Here is a 20,706-nt window from a genome sequence, read left to right on the forward strand (position 1 = left end):
AAGAATATCAATTATGTATGACGCAACAATACTCTTATTTGAGCAAAATGATGATAATCTCAATAAAATTACAGGAATCGTTACAGAAATCTGACGCATGTCATATACTCTTTAGTTAACAGATGTAACCTTAAGATTATGGAGAAAACTATTCCAGTAATTGAATTCTTTTCTTTGCTTACAAAGCATCCTCTCTCAAAAGAAAAATTGGGACACGCGGAAATACGTAGGAACAAACCATGGTTCGACCAGGAATGCATTAAACTAGCAGAGAAGAGAAAACAAGTCAAATTACATTGGCTACAAAATCCGAATGAAATAACTACACAAAATTTCGTAGACATCAGGCGGGAAACTTCCAAAACTTTTAGAACAAAGAAACGCGATTTTTTGAAAGCTAAAATTAAGGAACTTGAAGATAATAGTAAAAATAAAAACATTCGGGACAACATAAGGGGATCAACGAATTTAAGGAAGGCTAAAACTTCGTGCTTATATTAAAGAAAGCTGACGGAACAGCTCTCACTGATACAGATAGCATTTTAAATAGATGGAAAGATTCCTTTGACGATTTGCTTAACATGCAGCCAAAAACTAATGTGCGTGGAGAAAGGGAGATACACACCAAAGAACCGTATATTCCAGAACCCAACCGAATAGACGTAGAAATCGACATAATGAAATTAAAGAAACACAAATCTTCGTGTGTAGACGAAATTCCGGCTGAGTTAATTTTAGCTGGAGGCGAAAAATTGTGGAACAAGATACACAAACTCATCCTCCTTATCTGGAACAAGGAAGAATTGCTACAAGAGTGGAAAGAGTCAATCATTGTTCCAATCCACGAGAAAGGCGACAAAACTGACAATAATAATTATCGAGGCATCTCTCTTCTGTCAACATTTTATAAAATTCCTTCAAACATTCTATTAGCAAGATTGACCCCATACGCAGATGAAATTATTGGGGATTATCAGCGCGGATGTAAACGAAATCGATCAACTATCGACCAAATATTTACCATTCGCCAAATACTCGAAAAGAAGTGGGAATACAGTAGCCCGGTACATCAACCATTTATTGATTTTAGAAAGGCTTACGACTCTGTTACGAGAGAAACATTGTACAACGTTCTTACAGAATTTGGAATACCGAAAAAGCTAATTAAATTAATTAAGGCATGTTTAAATGAATCCCAAAGTAAAGTCCGGGTAGGAAAATTTTTGTCCACAAGCTTTCACGTTGAGAATAACCTGAAACAAGGAGATGCGTTGTCACCATTATTATTCAACTTTGTTCTGGAATACGCTATAAGGAAAATCAAAGATCGCAACCAGGGCCTAGAATTGAACGGTGTTAACCAGGTTATGGCGTACGCTGATGATGTAAATTTAATAGGGGATGATAGGAAAACAATAGAAAGAAATACAAAGGTGTTATTAAACGCTTGCGAGGACATGGGTTTAGAAGTAAATGCAGAGAAAACTAAATACATGGAAGTGCGTCGGGACCGTAATACGGCAAATTATGAATGCGTTAAAATATTAAATAATACTTTTGATAAAGTGAATACTTTCAAATATCTAGGATCAATATTAAAAACGAAAATCACATTCACGAAGAAATTAAGTATCGACTAAAAACAGGGAATTCATGTTATTATTCAGTTCAAAATCTCTTGTCGTCGCGAATTCTGTCGAGGAATTTGAAGCTTAAAATATATAAAACGATAATCATGCCTGTTGTTCTGTATGGTTTCGAAACATGGTCGCTTACTCTGAGGAAAGTATTTGAGAACAAGATCCTGAGACGAATATTCGTATCCAAGAGGAACGGGAATGGGGAATGGCGGAAATTTCACAACGAGAAACTACTTAATTTATACGGATTACCATACATTGTTAGGATCATCAAGTCTAGGAGGCTTAGGTGGGCAGGTCATGTAGCTAGGATGGAAGAAAGTAGAAACGCTTTCGAAGTCTTGACTGGAAGACCGATCGGAAAATGACCATTAGGAAGACCAAGGCGCAGATGGGAGGACAATATTTTTTAAGGTGGATCTCACAGAAATAGGAATACAAAGTAGAAACTGGATCCAGTTGGCTAAGGATAGAAGTCAGTGGAGAGCTTTTGTTAACGCGGCATTGAACCTCCCTGTTCCATACGCCATAGATTTAGTTAGCTTACGAAGCATGAGTAGATGCCTAGGCTGATGAAATGCGCATTTACTGAAAAGATGGGTTCTAATGACATTGTGTAGTCTATATACTCTTCGTGTGCTAGGGCCTAGAGAGAGGAGGAGATAAGATTTCACATCAAGTTGCGTCACGCACAGTCGTACACCTTCATTTTCATTAAAAATGCAAAAGCCAAGAGAAACCAATTTCATCTCACTTTCCTTTGTGCAGATGGACACAAATCATCACACTCATCTGCAAAAAGCACTTTTCAAATTGGATTATTGGGAAAACTTCCAGTTCTAATGTTGGGGGGACATGTCCCCCCATTTCCTCGGAATTTGTGCCCGTACCTATAGCTGAGACAACTTTCCAGCATGAGGAGAGGAGCATATCCTCCTCTGGCATTTATTGCAATTTGTGCCCAAGTAGCGGAAGTGGAATTAATACGTATTGATGAGACTACTAAACGCACTACAGCACGTAGTTCAGTTTGAAATACTACAGAAATGGAAAAGCTAAGAGAAATCAATTTCATCTTACATTCCTTTGTGGTAGTCGGACACAAATCATCACACTTATCTCAAAAAGCACTTTTCACGTCAGATTATTGGGGGGGGGGGACATGTCCCCCGGAATTTGCGCCAGTGCTCTTGTCAACTCAATTTACGTCATAAAATGTCTAGGAATCCGTAACGTCTTTTGGGGAATCCCTTGCGCCGCCATTGCACACATCTGAAAACTGGAAATTTGGATAGAGCAGGTTAGGATCCTTTGATAATATCATGCTGCATCACGTCTACGCTCAGTAGTTTGTGCAATATTTAACTCTAAAGTTTGTTTTCCCACGCTTTCGGCAGCTTATAACACGTAAATGATGAGATTTTCGCCCTATATTTATTAGAAATTTTTTTCTTGTTTTGCTCTCAGGAATCACCCCTCTGCTTTTGTACAACGAATTTAGAGCCATACTATATATATACGAACTAACTGTATATATAGAAGATCAAACTAAATCCACTTGAAGTTGAAACAACAACTTATTTCGTCAATATTAGGGAATATAAGCATTCTTGTTCTACTCATGAAGATGAATAACCTTGGTATGTTACTCGAAATCTTTAAAGAAAAGTAATTGTCTGGAAGTTGAAAGGAACATGAAGGTAAGCAAAATTGAAGCTAATTTGAATAAATGTTCCTCACATTCTATTCGACTTATTTTCTAGTACAAAATTATAGATAATATACAATTAGTTATAAATAAACGTTTAACGAATGGAATACTACGTTCGAGACCTTACTAATACAACATGAAAACGACTTTTCTATCAATACACGTAAGTCATTTGGCATTAAATTTGATAACTGTTACGCACGCAATGCTCATCATCGACAGCAATGGATAATACTAATCCAAATTCACTTTCGCTACATTCATGGTAGTTTATTATGTAATGATTTCAACAATATTACCTGGTACCTACCTGGTTTTCCAACCTAAGTACTTGTTGCCTATGCGACTGTTCTCTAGCCTCCAATAACCTTTCTGCTTGTAACTGGGCAGCTCGCAATCTCTCTATTTCTGCAGTCCTATCCGGTCTATCTGGATAACGTCGTAGCAATTCAGTTTCTTTTTCTGTTAACTGAGACTCTAGTTTTCTGTTTTTCAACCTTAACTCTCGGTTTTCTTCTTCAAGAATGGCAACAGAGCTATCTGTGATTCCTGTCAACAATTTTTCTGGTCTTTCATAGCTTTTACTTCTTCCTGCTTTCCCGTAAGATCTTTCTAGATTCCTTTTCTCCATTTCCAGTTGTCGTACTTTATCCAACAAATTATCAACTTTGGCTTTCAGTTCAATTCTTTCTTTTTGCGATGTCTGTAATTGTCGCATTAACTCTTCGTCAGGTTTCGTGGCACTGCCTTCTGGCCACGACGCCAGTCGCAATTGTGCTTCTAAACCTGATCGCTGCACTTCATTGTTTGCCAGCTCAGTTTGTAAGCGCTGATTCTGCTCGGATAGCTGCTGGTTAGAACGACGCAACTCAGCAATTGTCTGTTGTAATGTATCCATTCGCTCCGTCAAAACACGACGCTCATTTTCTGCATTCATCAAAGATTTCTGAAGCTATGAATAATAAGAAAACAAAATTAAAATAAAATAAAACACAATTTATAAAATGAATTTCGCAAAATATAAAAGAATGTTTTAGAGAGAAACATGTTACATAGGAAAATATGAAAATCAACATTTCAAAACAGTGATTTTGACAGTTCTTAAACACCTTTCTTATTTTGCTGATTTAATGAAAATCAACTTCTGCATATGATGCATTGGATATTTCTTCATTATTTATTGTTACGTCTATAGTATGTTCAGTAACTAGTGTTTCCAAAAATAACAATAGTCAAAAAATAACAATGTAAAATGTCTTATGTAAGTTTTCATGGATTCAACAAGACAATAACACTGAAATCTATAACTTAAAACATCATGAAGTTTATCTAATTTTTAAATTTAAATCCTTCGTTTAAAGACAATAGACCTTATGACAATTTACGGTTGTATTTTATAGTATACAAAACATCAACTGCAAAGTTTGGTAAACATACCTTCCTTACAATTGATATGAAAGTGCATTTTGAATTACACTTATTCATATCACAATATATCTATAGCGCTATTCAGTATATTCCTAGTACACACACACACACACACACACACACACACACACACACACACACACACACACACACACACACACACACACACACACACACACACACACACACACACACACACACACACACACACACACACACACACACACACACACACACACACACACACACACACACACACACACACACACACACACACACACACACACACACACACACACACACACACACACACACACACACACACACACACACACACACACACACACACACATATATATATATATATATATATATATATATATATATATATATATATATATCTCACCAAATTCGAATATACTCTAGTTTCCAATTGATTCTTTCCTTTCTTCCCCGGATGAACCAAATCTGTACACTCGCAGAAACAAATTTAATCCTAAGTTATCTCAATTTTCTATGAGTAAGCGGTTTTCAGTATATTCAATAAATACGATGTCAGTTAGTTTTCTGTATAATTACAAATGAATTTATTATATCTTCGGCCAAACGTCAAATTCATACAATCCAAACTATTATCTTTTTTCAAATTTTATTGTGAATTTAATTTTTGGATGTACCTGATTTAGTTTATGAAGAACAATCCATAATTACTACTCGGTTTTATAGTTCATAATAGTGTCACCAGCATATCTGTAGCATTTCACGAACAGAAATACTGTATTATAACCGTACTTTGAACTTTAATTTAAATTTTAATGTGGAACACATGAAATAAGAATGAACAAGTTAAAATTTTAATACAATGATACAATTGACATGCTAAATTCGATTCCTCAAATTTTAGCTTTGGAATTTACTCATCAATAGATAAAATCTAATTACATTAATGCTTTGAATATATATGAAATAATTAAAACATCGGAGATACGTTAAGCAACTAATTATTTCATCTTCGAGAACAAAATGTTAACAAGCGGAGAGTCTGGCTGTGAGAAGCTCACTTTCTTCTTTACTAGTCAAGAACCTAACGAACAATTTGAAGTGAAATATTTTGAAAAAGAAAAAAAGAAAAAAAAAGAAAGAAAAACATTAGATTCCTTTTTCGTTATGGCCTAAACTGTCATTTCACTTGAATAAGGCTGCTACAAAATATGGTTTTTAAGTTAGCTATGAAGTACCAATGAATATTTAGAATTTTTTTTTTTTCACGTTTTAAGAATTATTTTTCTAATGACAGTCTACTCTGGAAATTATCAGGCACATTCAATTCGACGCCAAAGACCAAATACACATATTCATATAACAAAAGAAACACTGGAACGAGAACAAACGAGCATGTCAGGAATGCGAAGGATCAAGATTCTGCAATTTCAAGCTTATCAAAACACCTAGGTATTTGAATGCTCAAGTAAAAATCATTCGTAAAATCACTTCACTATCGAAAGACACATTTTCAGTAATTCTGTATCAGAACTATAAAACGATTTTATCATTAACAGTTTCAATCAAAAATTTGGATGTCATGAACATCAGTTTTATTCAGTTGTAGACTATAATACTGTTCTTTGTCGTTTTTGCTCAGAGGCATCACATATGAGTAATAATTTTGTTTGGACAGGATTTGGCAAAAATTCGTACTACCAGTCTCAAGCATAATTGGTTTATGGAGTATTCGATCGTTACGTACGTTACATTTGGACAATACTTAGATCCGTCTAACTCCGGAGCTAGTAGAGCAAATGAAACTCCAAACATATGAAAAGATAGAACTGAAGATATGCTAGTAGATTAGTATGTTTAATAAATGCGAGTTTAAGAAATGTTCATTGAAGAAGGTCACGTACGTTACAGAAATTGGACATAATATTGGAGATTCATCATCTGTAATGGAAACTTCTGTGAATTATGTAATACAGTGAATCCAGATTATTCTTCCCAGATGAACAAGAGTATGGTCTTCAATTTAGCACCATGGGTTTGGTAAATTAGTGTCAGTTTTGAAAGCCTCAATTTTCTTCTTCTGTTACATACGTTACAATGCTTTGTTACATACATTACACAGAACAAAATCATGAACATAAGTAATCTTGCATATTGCTACAGACGAAACTTTTGATATTTTGATATTTCGCAACAATTTTGATATTTTGTACCATTAATTATCACAATTTTCGCATCTATGTCGCATTTTTTTTTGTAACGTGTTTTATATATATATATATATATATATATATATATATATAAATATGGTACTTGAAAACAGTATATTTTTGATAGTAAGGTATATCTGATACAAAAATGGGGATATACCTTGATTCGCTGCACATTCTAGCTAATGTATTCACTGAAATATAGAGATTACTGCAAAAATTTCAACACTTCCTCTAACATCATCCTTAATTAAAGGATGACATGTAGCAGGACATTATCAATGTTTCTCATAAGTTTGTTCTCCTGTCAGTAACAATCATATTATACTTGGAAAAGAATCTCTCGACACTCGAGACTGGCAATCATATTGAACGTAACAAGCTGACAGCAAAAGACCTGTGGTTAACTTTTAAACTGTTTAACAATGATACAATGTCAACTTCCTTAAACAATGTCAAATCCCAGGAAGTGACATCTAAGCTTACAGATTTTAGGATAACTTAATTTAGCATCGTGCACATTTTCGGTAAAATGCAACGACTTTTAAGTTAAATAATATTTTTAGCTATTATTAGTAATAATTAGCAAGAATTCCACTTTTTCGTTTTAATTCGCATTTATAGCAAGTAATGCCGAATTGTGCAAAAATTCGCGGTGATATAAACGTGATTTCTGGCTCTGAAACGAAAAGTTTGAGGTTTCCTGAAACATATACGCATTTTTCTTTTAACGTTTCGCACATATTGCATTAGCGAAAAAGTTTCGTCTCTACATATTGCATTTAACTCATGATATAAATATTATTGAATTGAACGCCAGATAATGCTTACTCAATTAAACTTGAACACATGCACCACGCTTTATTTATTAGTTGAACGAATTGTCTTATCATTGTTAATCAGGTTTAAACAGATATCATGTTCCCTCCACTGGAAGATAGTAGTGCGTACAACAATAAGAAAATCGTATTTCAAGAAAATTGTATTTATAATGTAGGTCCTGGATTGCCTGTACTTTTGTCCTTTTGTCACGGAGAGCGTTTTTGCTTTTCACAACGTATTATGATAGTATATTATGTGTTAAGTGCTTACCATCTCAACATATTTATACATCTCAAGTTGAGTTAAGTACTCATTCACTTGACGTAATTCAACATAAAACGTTAACCGAGACCTCTATCCCATCGATAGCTTCCTTTCTATTGGAAAGAGCAAACCAAGGGAATAAACTTTTCAGTGTCTACGTCAAAATTTGTTTTAATAAAGTACGGGTTTGAAAGTGTGTATTTGTTTTGACATTGTGCAATACGACCAGTTAAAAGTGCCGTTATATTATGCAGAGAAGGGACTTCTGTCGTAAGTCCACTTAATATTTTTAAAGCAGCTCCATACACTCAATTGGGCACGAGATGTATAATCACTGACAACTACGAATGAGCAAATACAATTGTCTTCTAACAAGACTCAACAGGTAAATAAGTTTATTTGGTCATTATTTCAATAAGCTGTCTGAATTTCATTTTGAGATACAGCAGTGATCGCCAAACTTATGAAGTTTCTGAGCTACCGCACTGTTTATAAATGCTACTGTGAGCTACCAACCAAAAGAACTACGAACTTAAAAAAAAAAAAAAAAAAAAGTTTACTACTTATCAAGTGGAGGAATCAGGATTAGTCAACCAGAAGGTTAATGCGATCTGTCGAAGATGTCCAAGCAAGCTACTAGTAGCTCGCAAGCGACGGATTGGCGATCACTGAGATACAGTATACTGCTGTAATTTTCTGTAAAATTATTGCATGGCAAGCCCCAATGTTTTGCTTTCTTGTTTGGATCTTTATTAAAAAAAAAAAAAAAATAAAATAAAATAAACATACAAAGTTGGTACTGGAAATCGTTCACTGCATCCACGACGGTAACTTCAGTGTTAACAAGTTTAGGGTGACTTTCATTATCTTTCTACTATTTTCATATTAATACTTTATAAATGAATTGTATTATTATCTGGAAGAATGCACTCAACAATTTTTACATTTATCACAATGTCAGTCATAAAATGATCATTGTCTACGTAACATCACACCTCCAAGTATTCACTGCTACTCAGAGGAATCATTTTGCTTTGCTGAAACTCAACAAGAAAACTAAAATTCACATTTACCCGCACACGCACATATTATGAGGCTTTTCCGAAGAAAGCACTACATGCTACATTCCAAGTTCATTACAGTTTGAAAATTTTGTTAACTTTTTATTTTTTTTAACATTGAAAAGCTTCTTTGTCATTACAATATGTCTGTTCCGATTTTTTTAATTTTCTACTGAAATGATCTCTTACATATTTTGTGTCTCTTGCCTCTGGTGCTTGGCGGGTATATACATATATCATGATAAACCAGAATGATATATGCATATAAGAAAATCTGTAACTGAATAGGTATTTAAATGCCACGCCCTAGTCGCACTGGAATAACGCTTCTCGTGATGTTAGTGAAGCCAAACACTTTCGAACTTAATCAGAGGAAAGATGGGTTGCGGTTTGTATTCACATGGTGTTGATATTACGGCGTCCACTCTGCGTCGTGAAGACAACTGAAGAGCTACTTGAAAAAAAGAAATAGCGAACTCTGTCTACAAAGCTTACGGCGAGGAAAGACGATGTGCTAAGCACACATCATTCTAAAGGCATGAGTGGCACAAACTGGCTGGTAGGCTCTGGCCCCCAAACTGAATATTGCTTCAGAAATTGAATTGAGTTGATTTTTTAAATAACATACCTATGCAGTATGTATAAATGCTTACATACTGAACTCTATTTTCGTATTCATAATAATAATAATAGTTCCCTCTAAAGTTCTTGAACGAATTTTTAATGCAAAAGTATCAGATATAATAAATATACCAACTGAATATCGAAAACAACAGCAATCTTAATTTCCTATGGTGGCACCAAATTACATTTTCCAAAAAGTTGACTTTCAGTTAATTTTCTTATGAATTTGTTATTTAGATGGGAAGTCCAAACACCAAATCACATATCTATAACTGTAAGGGATTCCAAGATATGGATATCTTATTATAATAACTGCAACCCCAACCCTCTTTCCACCCACATTTTTCCTTCTCCTCTAAGACAAATATCAAAATATGTTGAAATACGTGTTTAATTCTATTAAATAAAAAGTCCAAATACCAAATTTCATGTCTATTACGTTAATGAGTTCCAAGATATGGTCATCTTATTATAATATGGACATCTTTAATCGCATAGTAATACCATCCTTTTTTCTGCCCACTTTTTCTAGGTCAAATATATATATAAATTCTGAAACACCTGCCTACTTATTTTAAATGAAAACTCCGTATATCAAATTTCACGTCTCTATCCTTCAGAGGTTCCGAGATAGGAACGTTTCTTATTTTTCCCCCTTTCTCGTCGAATTTCCAAAAACGTTTCCTTAGTGGTACCTTACGTCACAAATCCCATGCACTGGCCAAACTTCAAGTTTCTAGCTTACGCAGTTTGGGCTATACGTTGATCGGTAGTTAATCACTCAGGACGACGACTTTTATATATAGAAATTGTTTCTTTTAAAAAAAATAATGTTAAATGTCGAATTTTCGCTAACAACTTATAGTATTGTCAGTTAATAATAATGGTGTTACTTAGTTAGTTTTAATAATAATAAATCAATTTTTGGATAATTAACTTACCTCAAGTACTGTATTTCAAACTTATGCAGGTGGAAGAAAAAATTCAATTTTAATGGAATAAATCTAAATGGATACAAATTTGAAGTAAGAAGCCGCAGCTCCGGAAGTAAACTTTCAAGTGAAGCCGCAACTGTGAGACATCAAATAGGAAAATATTCAAATACAAAACTTGAGGTAAGTTAAATATGAGAACTGTTTTGAGTGTTCAATGATCAATTTTGATGTCTTTCCATACCTGTTTCAATTTTTCAGTACTGCTTTGAGACGAAGTGTTTGTGTCCAGAAGATTACGGTGGAGATTCTGGATTTCTGAACGTAATTCTGATTCTCCAGAAGCAGCTCGTTCCAAAGCTAGATTTAACTGATCGATAGTTGACTTTAGGGACAAACATCTCTCTTCTAGACTAGCTAAGTTCCTTGCCTGAGTTTCACACTTATCTTGAAGTTTCTGTAACAAACGTACAACTCTCAAATAAAGAATATCATTCAGTCTCCAGGATGTTTAATGTAGTTATCTATGTATAAAGTAACAAATTTAGTGTGTACACATTCATGTCAGAAAACGTAATTCGAAAAGCAATATTAGAACACTTACTTCCTATAAAATTTGATAGTTTGGGATAAATATCATTCCACATATTTCTCGTCAGAACTGCAAAGCAGTAATCAGAATGTGTATAAAATGGAATAGACACGCTAACTATTTAAAAAGTGCGGAATTTGTATGAAATAATAAATAAAGGCAAATTCAAGAAAGCTGTCTCCTTTAGCTCCGAATTTAAACTACACTAAACTGGACGGAATTATATTTTGCATGGACGAAATCACAGCACGATGTGTGTAGCTCCTCTTGCCCAAATTCTGGATTCGTGCTTATAAAATAGGAGGTGTTTACCAAAAATTTTGATATAGGTCCAACGCGTGAGAGAGAGCATTTTAGTGAAACTACAGAGGATTGACCTTTAGATTTTAAGATATAACTGTTCCAAATTGCAAATTTCTAATCATAGTATTTTTTCCCAGGTACGTCGTTGAAGAGAAGCCTTTATTAATACTAGTGTAACTTCATGGATTTTACTATCAAGGAGCAACGAGTTGTCATATAGTTTTCGTTTGCACGAGGTGGAAAGACTGGGTATTTCTCAGCAGCTGAAAAATGAGTGTGATGACAGTGCACTTGCGGATAATAATGTTCGGAAATGGCTGCAAGAATTCATGGGGAGGAAAGAGGGGGGAAGAGTCATTGGATGCTTTCGCGAGGATTAAATCCCCAAGTTGAGTGACAGGCCCTGAAAACATTCCCGTCTTGAGAGCCTGTTAACGGAGGACAAACAGCGAACTGTGGAGGATATCTGCAACATAGCAGGGTTCTCGCACAGCGCCGTGAAATGCATACTGACTGATAACCTGAAACTGAGGAAGACCAGTTCACGTTGGGTCCCTAGGCAGTTGGATAAGGTGAAGACGTCCCGCAAAACAATGGCCACTGGCCTGCTGACAAGAAAATGGCGCAAATGGAAAACCAAAGTGATTTTTTTTTCTTTTTAGTTTAATGATCCACTGTTACGCCTTAGGCTTTAGGAGACGGATGATCAATGAAAGTGAACGATTGTGAGATTAAAGTTTTGAACTCTCCAACAAGAAATCGAACCTGGGACCACGTGCATCACAGACACACGCGCTAGTCACTTGACCAGCGTGAAGTGCTGCCAATAAACTCTTTAACCACTATGAATGAGACGTTTATTCCCTTGTTCAGTTCCGAAACACAACGGCAATCAAACCAGTGGAAACATACCTCCTCGCCCCTATCCAAACAATTTAGCATGGTTCTGTCAGAAAAGAAAAAAAAAAGTTCTCTACGCAATATTCTGAATTAAAAGGGAGTAATTCTAGCTGACACTATATGAAAATGACAAACGATCACTAACTAGTAGTATGTGCAAATTTGGAGAAGAGATTGCTTCCTGCATTGCAAGAAAACCGGCCACAGTTTGCAAGTTCAGGACTTCTCTTGCACTACGACAATGCACCACCACAGAGCTGGTGTTGTTTTTGATTTTCTTGCAGCAAAAACACATCGAATCTCTCCCACATTCGCCCTATTCTCCTCTCATGCTCCCAGTGACTGTTAATTATTTTCCACGCTCAAGGATTCCTTGAGGAGCAGATATCGTTCATCCAGACGTTCTTTCGGAAGTGCAGAATACCAGTATCCAAAAGAGCTTGTTTTCAACGACGCACTTTATAAAAACTGCGATCAGAAATTTGCAATTTGGCACAGTTATACCTTACAGTCTAAAGTTTAAACCTCTGCAACTTCATTAAAACACTTTCACGTTTTGGACCTATATCAAAACGGTACGTATTTTAATACATACCTCATATATGAAGTGTTTCAAATACAAGTTAATATTAACTATACTGTTCTGAAAAAGAATTCCAATAACGTATGAACTTTACATAAAATAAAAGATCATTTAAAATATCTAAATCGTTCTAATACTTACATATGTCGTTAAGAGAATCTTAAATAACTATTTAAAATTTATTAAGGTCAAAATACGGAAAACTATAATCATCATCATCATCATCATCATAGGTATTCTGCCTTTATTGGCAGAAAACTATAAAGCCTAATTTATTTAGTATAATTATAAAACCGTATCAAACAACTATATCAACTTCACTTTCCAATTTTTGAACACCAGACTATAACATACGAACGATTAAAATTTTAGCAGGATGGCAAATGCATGGGCCCAACAACACCATCGGTACAGTGCTCGAAGTAGTACGGCAACAGCTCGGTTTACATAGTACTCAGTTGGTGAAACGTGGACAAGCAAACAGAAAATATGTGGAGAAATGTCACTATGCCCCGTCTACTTTAAAGGACACAATATAAACAGACGACTTCATTGGAAGAAATTGCTTGATCGGTTTACGAGAAGGCGGCCTATCGTGCTGCGAAATTCATACGCACACAAGGCATGTCACCAGGATAGTGATGCGTGTATGGAAGCAATGGACAGAACAGAACCGTACGCAGCGACATTTAGGGAGTGGATCACATAATTTGCCTACACCACGGAACTGCAGCAACCTTGTTCATATGCCGTGACAAACTGCACAGCGTCGTTCACAGAGCTCCTCCGTGGCTAAGCGGTTAGCGTACGCGCCTTTGGCGTGGGAGACCCGGGTTCGATTCCCGGCGGGAGCTCATGTGGTTCGGATACCACGTTAATCAGTAGGTCCACGTCTCATATAGCCTCGCTGCTGAACGGGACGTTAAACTCAAAATCAACTCAACTCAGCGTCGTTCATAGTGTTAGTTCGACGCTGGAACACGGCAAAAAGTGTGAACTTGTCTGCATCGGCGGTTCGATAGCGCCTGCTGAGCGCTCAACTTGCATGACTTTGCGTCAACTTCCATTGTGAGATCTCAAGCTATAATGGACATGTCAACACCGTCGCTGGCGTCCTGAATGGCAGAGAATCGTATCTTCAGATAAGTGCCGCTTCACCTATTTACCACTGATGGTTACATACGCGTTAGACACCATTATGATGAACACAATTTACCAGAGTACACTGTCGAGCATGATAGTGCTCTAACGACAGATGTGATGGTGTGTGATGACATTAAGTACAACACACTATTTGGTTGCTGTAACCATTCGAGGTTTGAGGTCCATGTTCGGGCTGTCATTTATATGTAACCGCCTGGAGTTCGGGTTGCTGTTCGGGCGGCCATTTATTTGTAATCGCCCAGCGTTCGAATCGCTGTTCGTGGTACTACCAATAAGTATCTTCCTGATACTTTAACTTACCTGGACAGGACGATGAAGGACCTCTCCAAGAAAAGGTTACAAACTGTTTCCAAATCGCTCGTCGGTCTCAATAATGAGATGAGCATTAGGCGCCGAGAGGTTCGGGTGTCTCGTCTCGAAAACCTCACGGACGATCAGACGGTCATCCAGACCATAACGCACACAAACATCACTCATACAAACAACGAAAACACACTGGATTAGATAACACTATACTTATTTATTAGAACACTATTGTATAAAAAAAATAGCGAAGAGGAATGGACACAACACTGAACACTAAATATGTAAAATAATTTTCGTCACTGAAATCACACTTTGCCCTTTCAGTGCGCGATAGCCCTTTAAATATATAAGATTATAATTCGGATTTCACAGTAAATGCTTCTCTCACACCATTGACACACTTGGGGGATTAGCACTGGGGAAAAGTTGTCTGGATCGTCCCACGATGAATCCAATTGCTGTGCCGACGATCCCGCGGCGTAAATATGAATCTTCAGCAATTAAACAAGAAATTCTCCAAAGTAGAATGCTGATGTTGGAGGGCGCGTGTATAACTTACGTGTACGCACAAGGTCTGCGGACCTGGGATTTCACTAGTTGGGGCTAGCCGTAAGAAAACGTCCTTCACAGGCTAAATAACTTGTGCCCCTTAACAAAAGTCAGACTTGAAGCTCGACGCGATGTGCGTGGTTACGGCTTCCAGACCTGGAGTCAAACTCCTTGAGCATCCAAGCTCAAGCTACGGGTTGCAATGATCAACTAAAAGTGTTGGCAGTTCATTTCAAAAATCACTCAGTTAACTCACCTGTATGCACATACAAACAGAATATAGAAAACAATTTATGTTAATTTTAGTCAACTGCCCATAATGCACTAGACACGGCGATAACACTGGCGTGAGAAAGTACAGATAACGAACTGCAAAAACTGTGAGGCTGGTGCCACTTTGGCCACTGGGACATCTGGTCAGCCCGTATTTCTCTAATCTATTGTAATGTTTCCATAAGCGATTAAAGAAAGCACTTAATTCAGTTCCCAATAACTATAGAATATATACTGTGCATATAATGAGTCAGGGAGAAACACTGAAATGGTTCGTCACTAACTGAAATGTTCTCACCAAAAGCAATGTTTTAAATATATATATGAAAAAATGATGAAAGACTTCTTTGTCCAATTGTGTGGGAAAGAAGCAATTCCCACCGAAGAAAGAACTTATGTGCGTTGGAGAATAAGGTATAAATCGAAAATAATGATCACTGTCTTTACGAAATATACAGTGTGTCCACAAAAAATCCTTCTATAACCTGGTAGCGGTTATATTGCTACTACTTGAGAGAAACGTCACCTAAGGTCGCTATGTCCAAGAGGTGCTACAAGATGTGGTTACATCCTTCCTTGAGATAACTTCGAAAAGAGATTTTAGCAGAGCAAAATGTCCGGTCATATGTATCTTGGAATGTGCAATATTTCTTCAAGGAATGACGCGTATCGCTGCTTCGCTGGCCTACATGACCAGCTGACCTGTCGTTCACCGAACATACGCGGAATATGGCTGACCGGCATTTTGTTTGTTACGATCCAATACCTGTTTTATTCGATGTCACGACGTATACAGGGTTTGATTGCAGTACGTGGAAGTTTTAGACCAACTCAAGATTAGAGGTCTGTACAGTTCTGTAATTGTAATCACTTCTGTATAGTAATGTAACGAATTTGTAGTATATATTCCACTTCGCTCACATGTACCTTTGTTGGTGTTTCATTTTTTTCAAATAGCAGTGTGTACATACAAGATATATGTACTTGACTAAATGTTACTTCCAAGTCAAAATTTTAACTTCAAAATGTTTTGAATTTCGAAACTAGATCCCGAAATAAGAATTCACCCAGTCTGTACCTAAATTAAGCATTGACACCTCATGATTCTATTCTCCATAGACTAGGAATGCTGCACTAATGGTACATTTCAAAACACGATTTGAATCTATGGACTAGTAGACTTATGAAAGAAAATGATCCTACTGATGCTGTTTTAGGTACGGAAAAATTAAAGGGTACTTTTTCTTATAGGTTATCGACAAAAAAATTTTAATCCTAATAACATAAAAACATTTCTGAAAAAAATATGCTTGACAAACCTTAAGTAAAACACATTAACAGTAAGAAGTTCAAATCTAAAACGGACCAACAAAATATTGAACGTTTGACTTACTTTTTGAAATATTCTTTTAACTTACACGATACTTATAACCTTAATATTCTGTCAATAAATTAGTCAATCATACCTGATTAGCTGCATCCTTCTCTTGCATCACCATTTGCACTCGCTGCAAATCACCTTCCAAAGAAAGTCGCTGTAACTCCAATTTCGTAGCTCTTGATTCAGATCGTGCTAGTTCATCTTGTAAACCTCGTTTCTCCTGTTCTAATTTTGCAACAGATTGACGAAGCTTTTCCAGTTTATCCTGTTAACAAACAAACAAAAAAGAAAAAAGTTACCTAAATACTGTTTATAAGAAAATAAAAAAAAAACAAGCTACTTGGAACAAATATATCACAGATAAGTAAAACAAATGATTTATAAACAGATACTTTTACTACTGCATTGGTGTGATTGGAATATCCGGATTTTCTGTGGTGGGAAACCACCCTCTGTAACGTAATCAATGGATGGACTTAGATCATGAGCACTTCACAAACTTCGTACATGTTCAAAAAACAAGCTGGAATGTCCAGTCAACCAGAAGGCAGAGTGCTGTTGAAGAGGGCCGTGTAAAATTATAGAACACACAACTACAACTGACTCTTAAGTTTAAAGTACGATATTCTGCACATCTAGCTGCAAATCAACAGCTCAACAGCGAAACAAATCAACAGTGCATTTGGGCCAGGAGTGCCGAATAAATGCACCATACCTCGTTGGTTTGTGAAATTTCGTCGAGCCCCATAGCCATCGACCAAGAGGATGTTCTGATAAGCTCCTCAGAAACATCGTGGAACAGAACCCTTACAAAAGTCTTAGTGCAACTGTGGACGAGTTAGGCATACATCATGCCACTGTCGTTCAGCGGCTCTGCATAATAGGTAAAGTGAAAAAGTTGATCTCAAGGATGCAACATGGGTTCACGCTGACTAACAAAGATCGCCGTCTGGAGGTGTGCAGTTTTCTGAGTGTATGGAATAATCGGGACGATTGTTACTTCTGATATAAAAGCATCTGCTACAACAATTGTAAACGATCAGGACAGTGAATGGAACGTCAAGAATGGTTTATAGACCTACTTTACAATCTCAGAAGGTGTTGTTGCTAATGCAGTGGTTTATGGTGCGAGTGACATATTACGTCTATCTCCATCTAGGTGAATCCATCACTACGGATCTTTACAGTGCTGAAATTCGCTAAATGCACCGGAAACTTGTCCGTCCGCAAGCATCCAGCAATGGTCAACAGACACAGTGTCCTCATGTTGCATGCTCATATCTCGCTGAAAGGACGGTGAACACTCTTCATAAGCCGCAGTATGAAACCCTTTCTTACCCATCGTATTCTCCTGACGTTTCTTCCACTAACTACCACTACTTCCGGCATCTCGATCAATTCTTGGCAGAGAAGATTGCTGATTGGTGAACGTGTGGTTGAGGACTCTTTTGTATCACAGACTCTAGATTTCTTTGGTCTTGGGATCCAATAGTTGGCTGAGCAATGGCTAAAGTATGTGGCTGCACCCCAAGACTACTCTGACTAACCAGAGTTTGTCACAGTAGTTTACATTACGTTGGCTGTCAGTCGAACATTTCAATTGCACCAACCCAATATTTATTTTGTACTGAAAGACATGGTTTGCATCATAAATTAAGTTAAAGAACCATTTTTTTTACTATGACAGGAGAGCGAAATAGAACAAATATTACAATTAAATTTTGATAAATAATAAAACAATGGAGTGATGTTTCAAGAATTAACTGATTTGAAGTTCAATGTTCCTTTATAGTACTATAGTTATGTGAGACGTGGGCCTACGGCTTAACGTGGGATTAGAACTATATGGGCAGAGGGGCTCATATTTCAAGAATTACAAATTATAAGTCAGTAAGCTCTGATATATTCTCATTATGTAATAACATTTTATAGTTATTGGTCAGTAAATAACTGGATGGACTAAGACTTATTTATGACAGTCAACAAGATTGACTCTTTTTATTAATTGAAATTATCCAAAGACTCTTTTAGCCATGTGTCTTTATCGAAGGTCTCTTAGATATCTGTCATATTTTAAGCAATCCCGAACTAAATGAATGATGCAGAAAGATTATCTTAAAATACCTTGTCGTACACTGAAATAATTGCTGGTATATGTTGAACTTTCTTGGAGGCTCAACAATATTCGTTGTAGTAATATAAATCAAATATGTCCTTTTACAAATGGACATTTCCTACTTAGACTGAGAATCCGATAACAACAATAACTCTTTGATAAATAATATATTGAATTATTTCAGTTCCAACTACAGTGAATATGTACTATTTTCCACAGAAGAGAATGTAATTGTCTGGAGAAATACTCTTAACTTCAAGAAAGAGTGTTTCAAATTTATCACTAACACTACATTGTATGAAAAAAAGTGAAAATTTCTTGGATTCACGTCTTGCTTTGGTTGAAGTTCGAATATAGTTTTAGCAACTTCAACAGGATACAATTATGTTTTGAAGTATTACACGTATATCACACAGAAATACTTATAAATGAAAAGTTTACATTTTCTATTAATGTAAATCCTCTTTAAAACACTACACATTTTGGAAACTATGTAACTAACGTAAACATTAATTCCTCAAGGATTTCTACAAAAATAAAACATTTACAAACTAATACATACAGCTTTAACTCTGGCAAAGACAATTCAGCTTTCATCTTAAAATTGAAAATTCTAAATCCTATTAGAATAAATGTCGGTAAGAAAGTAGAAGACGATTTTAGACTTACTCCAAATTGTTCTCTTTCCTCTGAGCCACTGTGGACGGTTAATTCCAATGAAGTAACTTTTTCTCTCATTTGTTGGGCTTCCTCAATTTTCTGCTCCAACGCCTCAGTCTGAAGGAACATATTTAGAACTTTAGTATTACAAAAGCTATTTTATTTTTGAGTTACTTGATTTGGGTTAATTTAAAACCATGGATATATATATATATATATATATATATATATATATATATATATATATATATATATATATTGTATAGAACTAAAGAAATATTGTATAGAGGTATTGAAAGAATTTTCAAGAAACTATGTCAAATGTTAAAAATCAAATTAATTCAACAGAACACTACAAACAATACTTAACATTATTCCAATGCCACTGAAAAATACAGTTAATCATAAATATCATTATCATAATTATTTTCAAATAAATAAATTAATTAATTCTGCACATCAAAATTAAATAATTGAGGACGAAGAATATCCGCCAAATAATATACACTCACCTGAGCTTGAAGAGCATTTTGCTTTTGTGTGAGCTTAGCTTCCAAATCTGATTTTTCGTCTTGTAAGCTCCTTAAATTCTGTAGGGCTTGCGTCAATTTCAAATCAACACCTTTTTGTGCATCCTGCATTTCCTTAATCTGTCGTTTGTAACTTGCTACTTGCGTCTTAGAATCATCCTACAGTAGAAATATAGTACATTTAAAAATATACGTAAAATATATTATGGTTGTAATTATTGGACATGCAGAGAAAATGCAAAAACCGATAGAAGTGTAATAACTTGATACACACATTTATATGACCAAATGTTGCATACTATTAGCAGAAAATTGTAACTTTGTAACAACAATCAAATGAAAGAAGTAGTACCTTTGAATACAAAATATACTTTCATTTCCACTCTTTGCTCCTTTCTTGAGTTTAAACCACCTCCTAGTTATAAAATACCATGAGATAAACTAATTAATGTTTCCAAGATTTAATCACATTGAAAAATCTTTATAGTCTATCTGTTATTTCTAGATTTCTGAAATGTAAGAAAACAGGAAAACTAATTATTATATGGACAGATTTGATAGTATTGTGTATTTAACAAGGGCTTAGTTTTTAAAATTGCGGTATTTCATTAACTTCGAGCCACTTATGAAAGAAAAATAATAATAATAAAAAGTAGA

General features: G+C 35.6%; 1 protein-coding gene across 5 annotated transcripts in view; it reads right to left on the minus strand.

Moving 5' to 3' along the window:
- The window catches only part of Root (ciliary rootlet coiled-coil, rootletin), a 533,338-nt gene that overhangs the window by 19,387 nt on the left and 493,245 nt on the right, over nt 1-20,706 (minus strand). For all 5 annotated transcript variants that reach the window (XM_081759610.1, XM_081759612.1, XM_081759614.1 and 2 more), the window contains 5 exons: nt 20,032-20,208; nt 19,529-19,636; nt 16,829-17,008; nt 10,937-11,149; nt 3,662-4,303 (listed from right to left, as the gene is read on the minus strand). In XM_081759610.1, coding sequence (XP_081615736.1) covers nt 3,662-4,303; nt 10,937-11,149; nt 16,829-17,008; nt 19,529-19,636; nt 20,032-20,208 — 1,320 coding nt within the window. The remainder of the gene's footprint in view (nt 1-3,661; nt 4,304-10,936; nt 11,150-16,828; nt 17,009-19,528; nt 19,637-20,031; nt 20,209-20,706) is intronic.

Source organism: Thermobia domestica, chromosome 5 (assembly GCF_964235325.1).
Source record: "Thermobia domestica chromosome 5, izTheDome1.hap1.1, whole genome shotgun sequence".
In the NCBI taxonomy this organism is placed as follows: Eukaryota; Metazoa; Arthropoda; class Insecta; order Zygentoma; family Lepismatidae; genus Thermobia; species Thermobia domestica.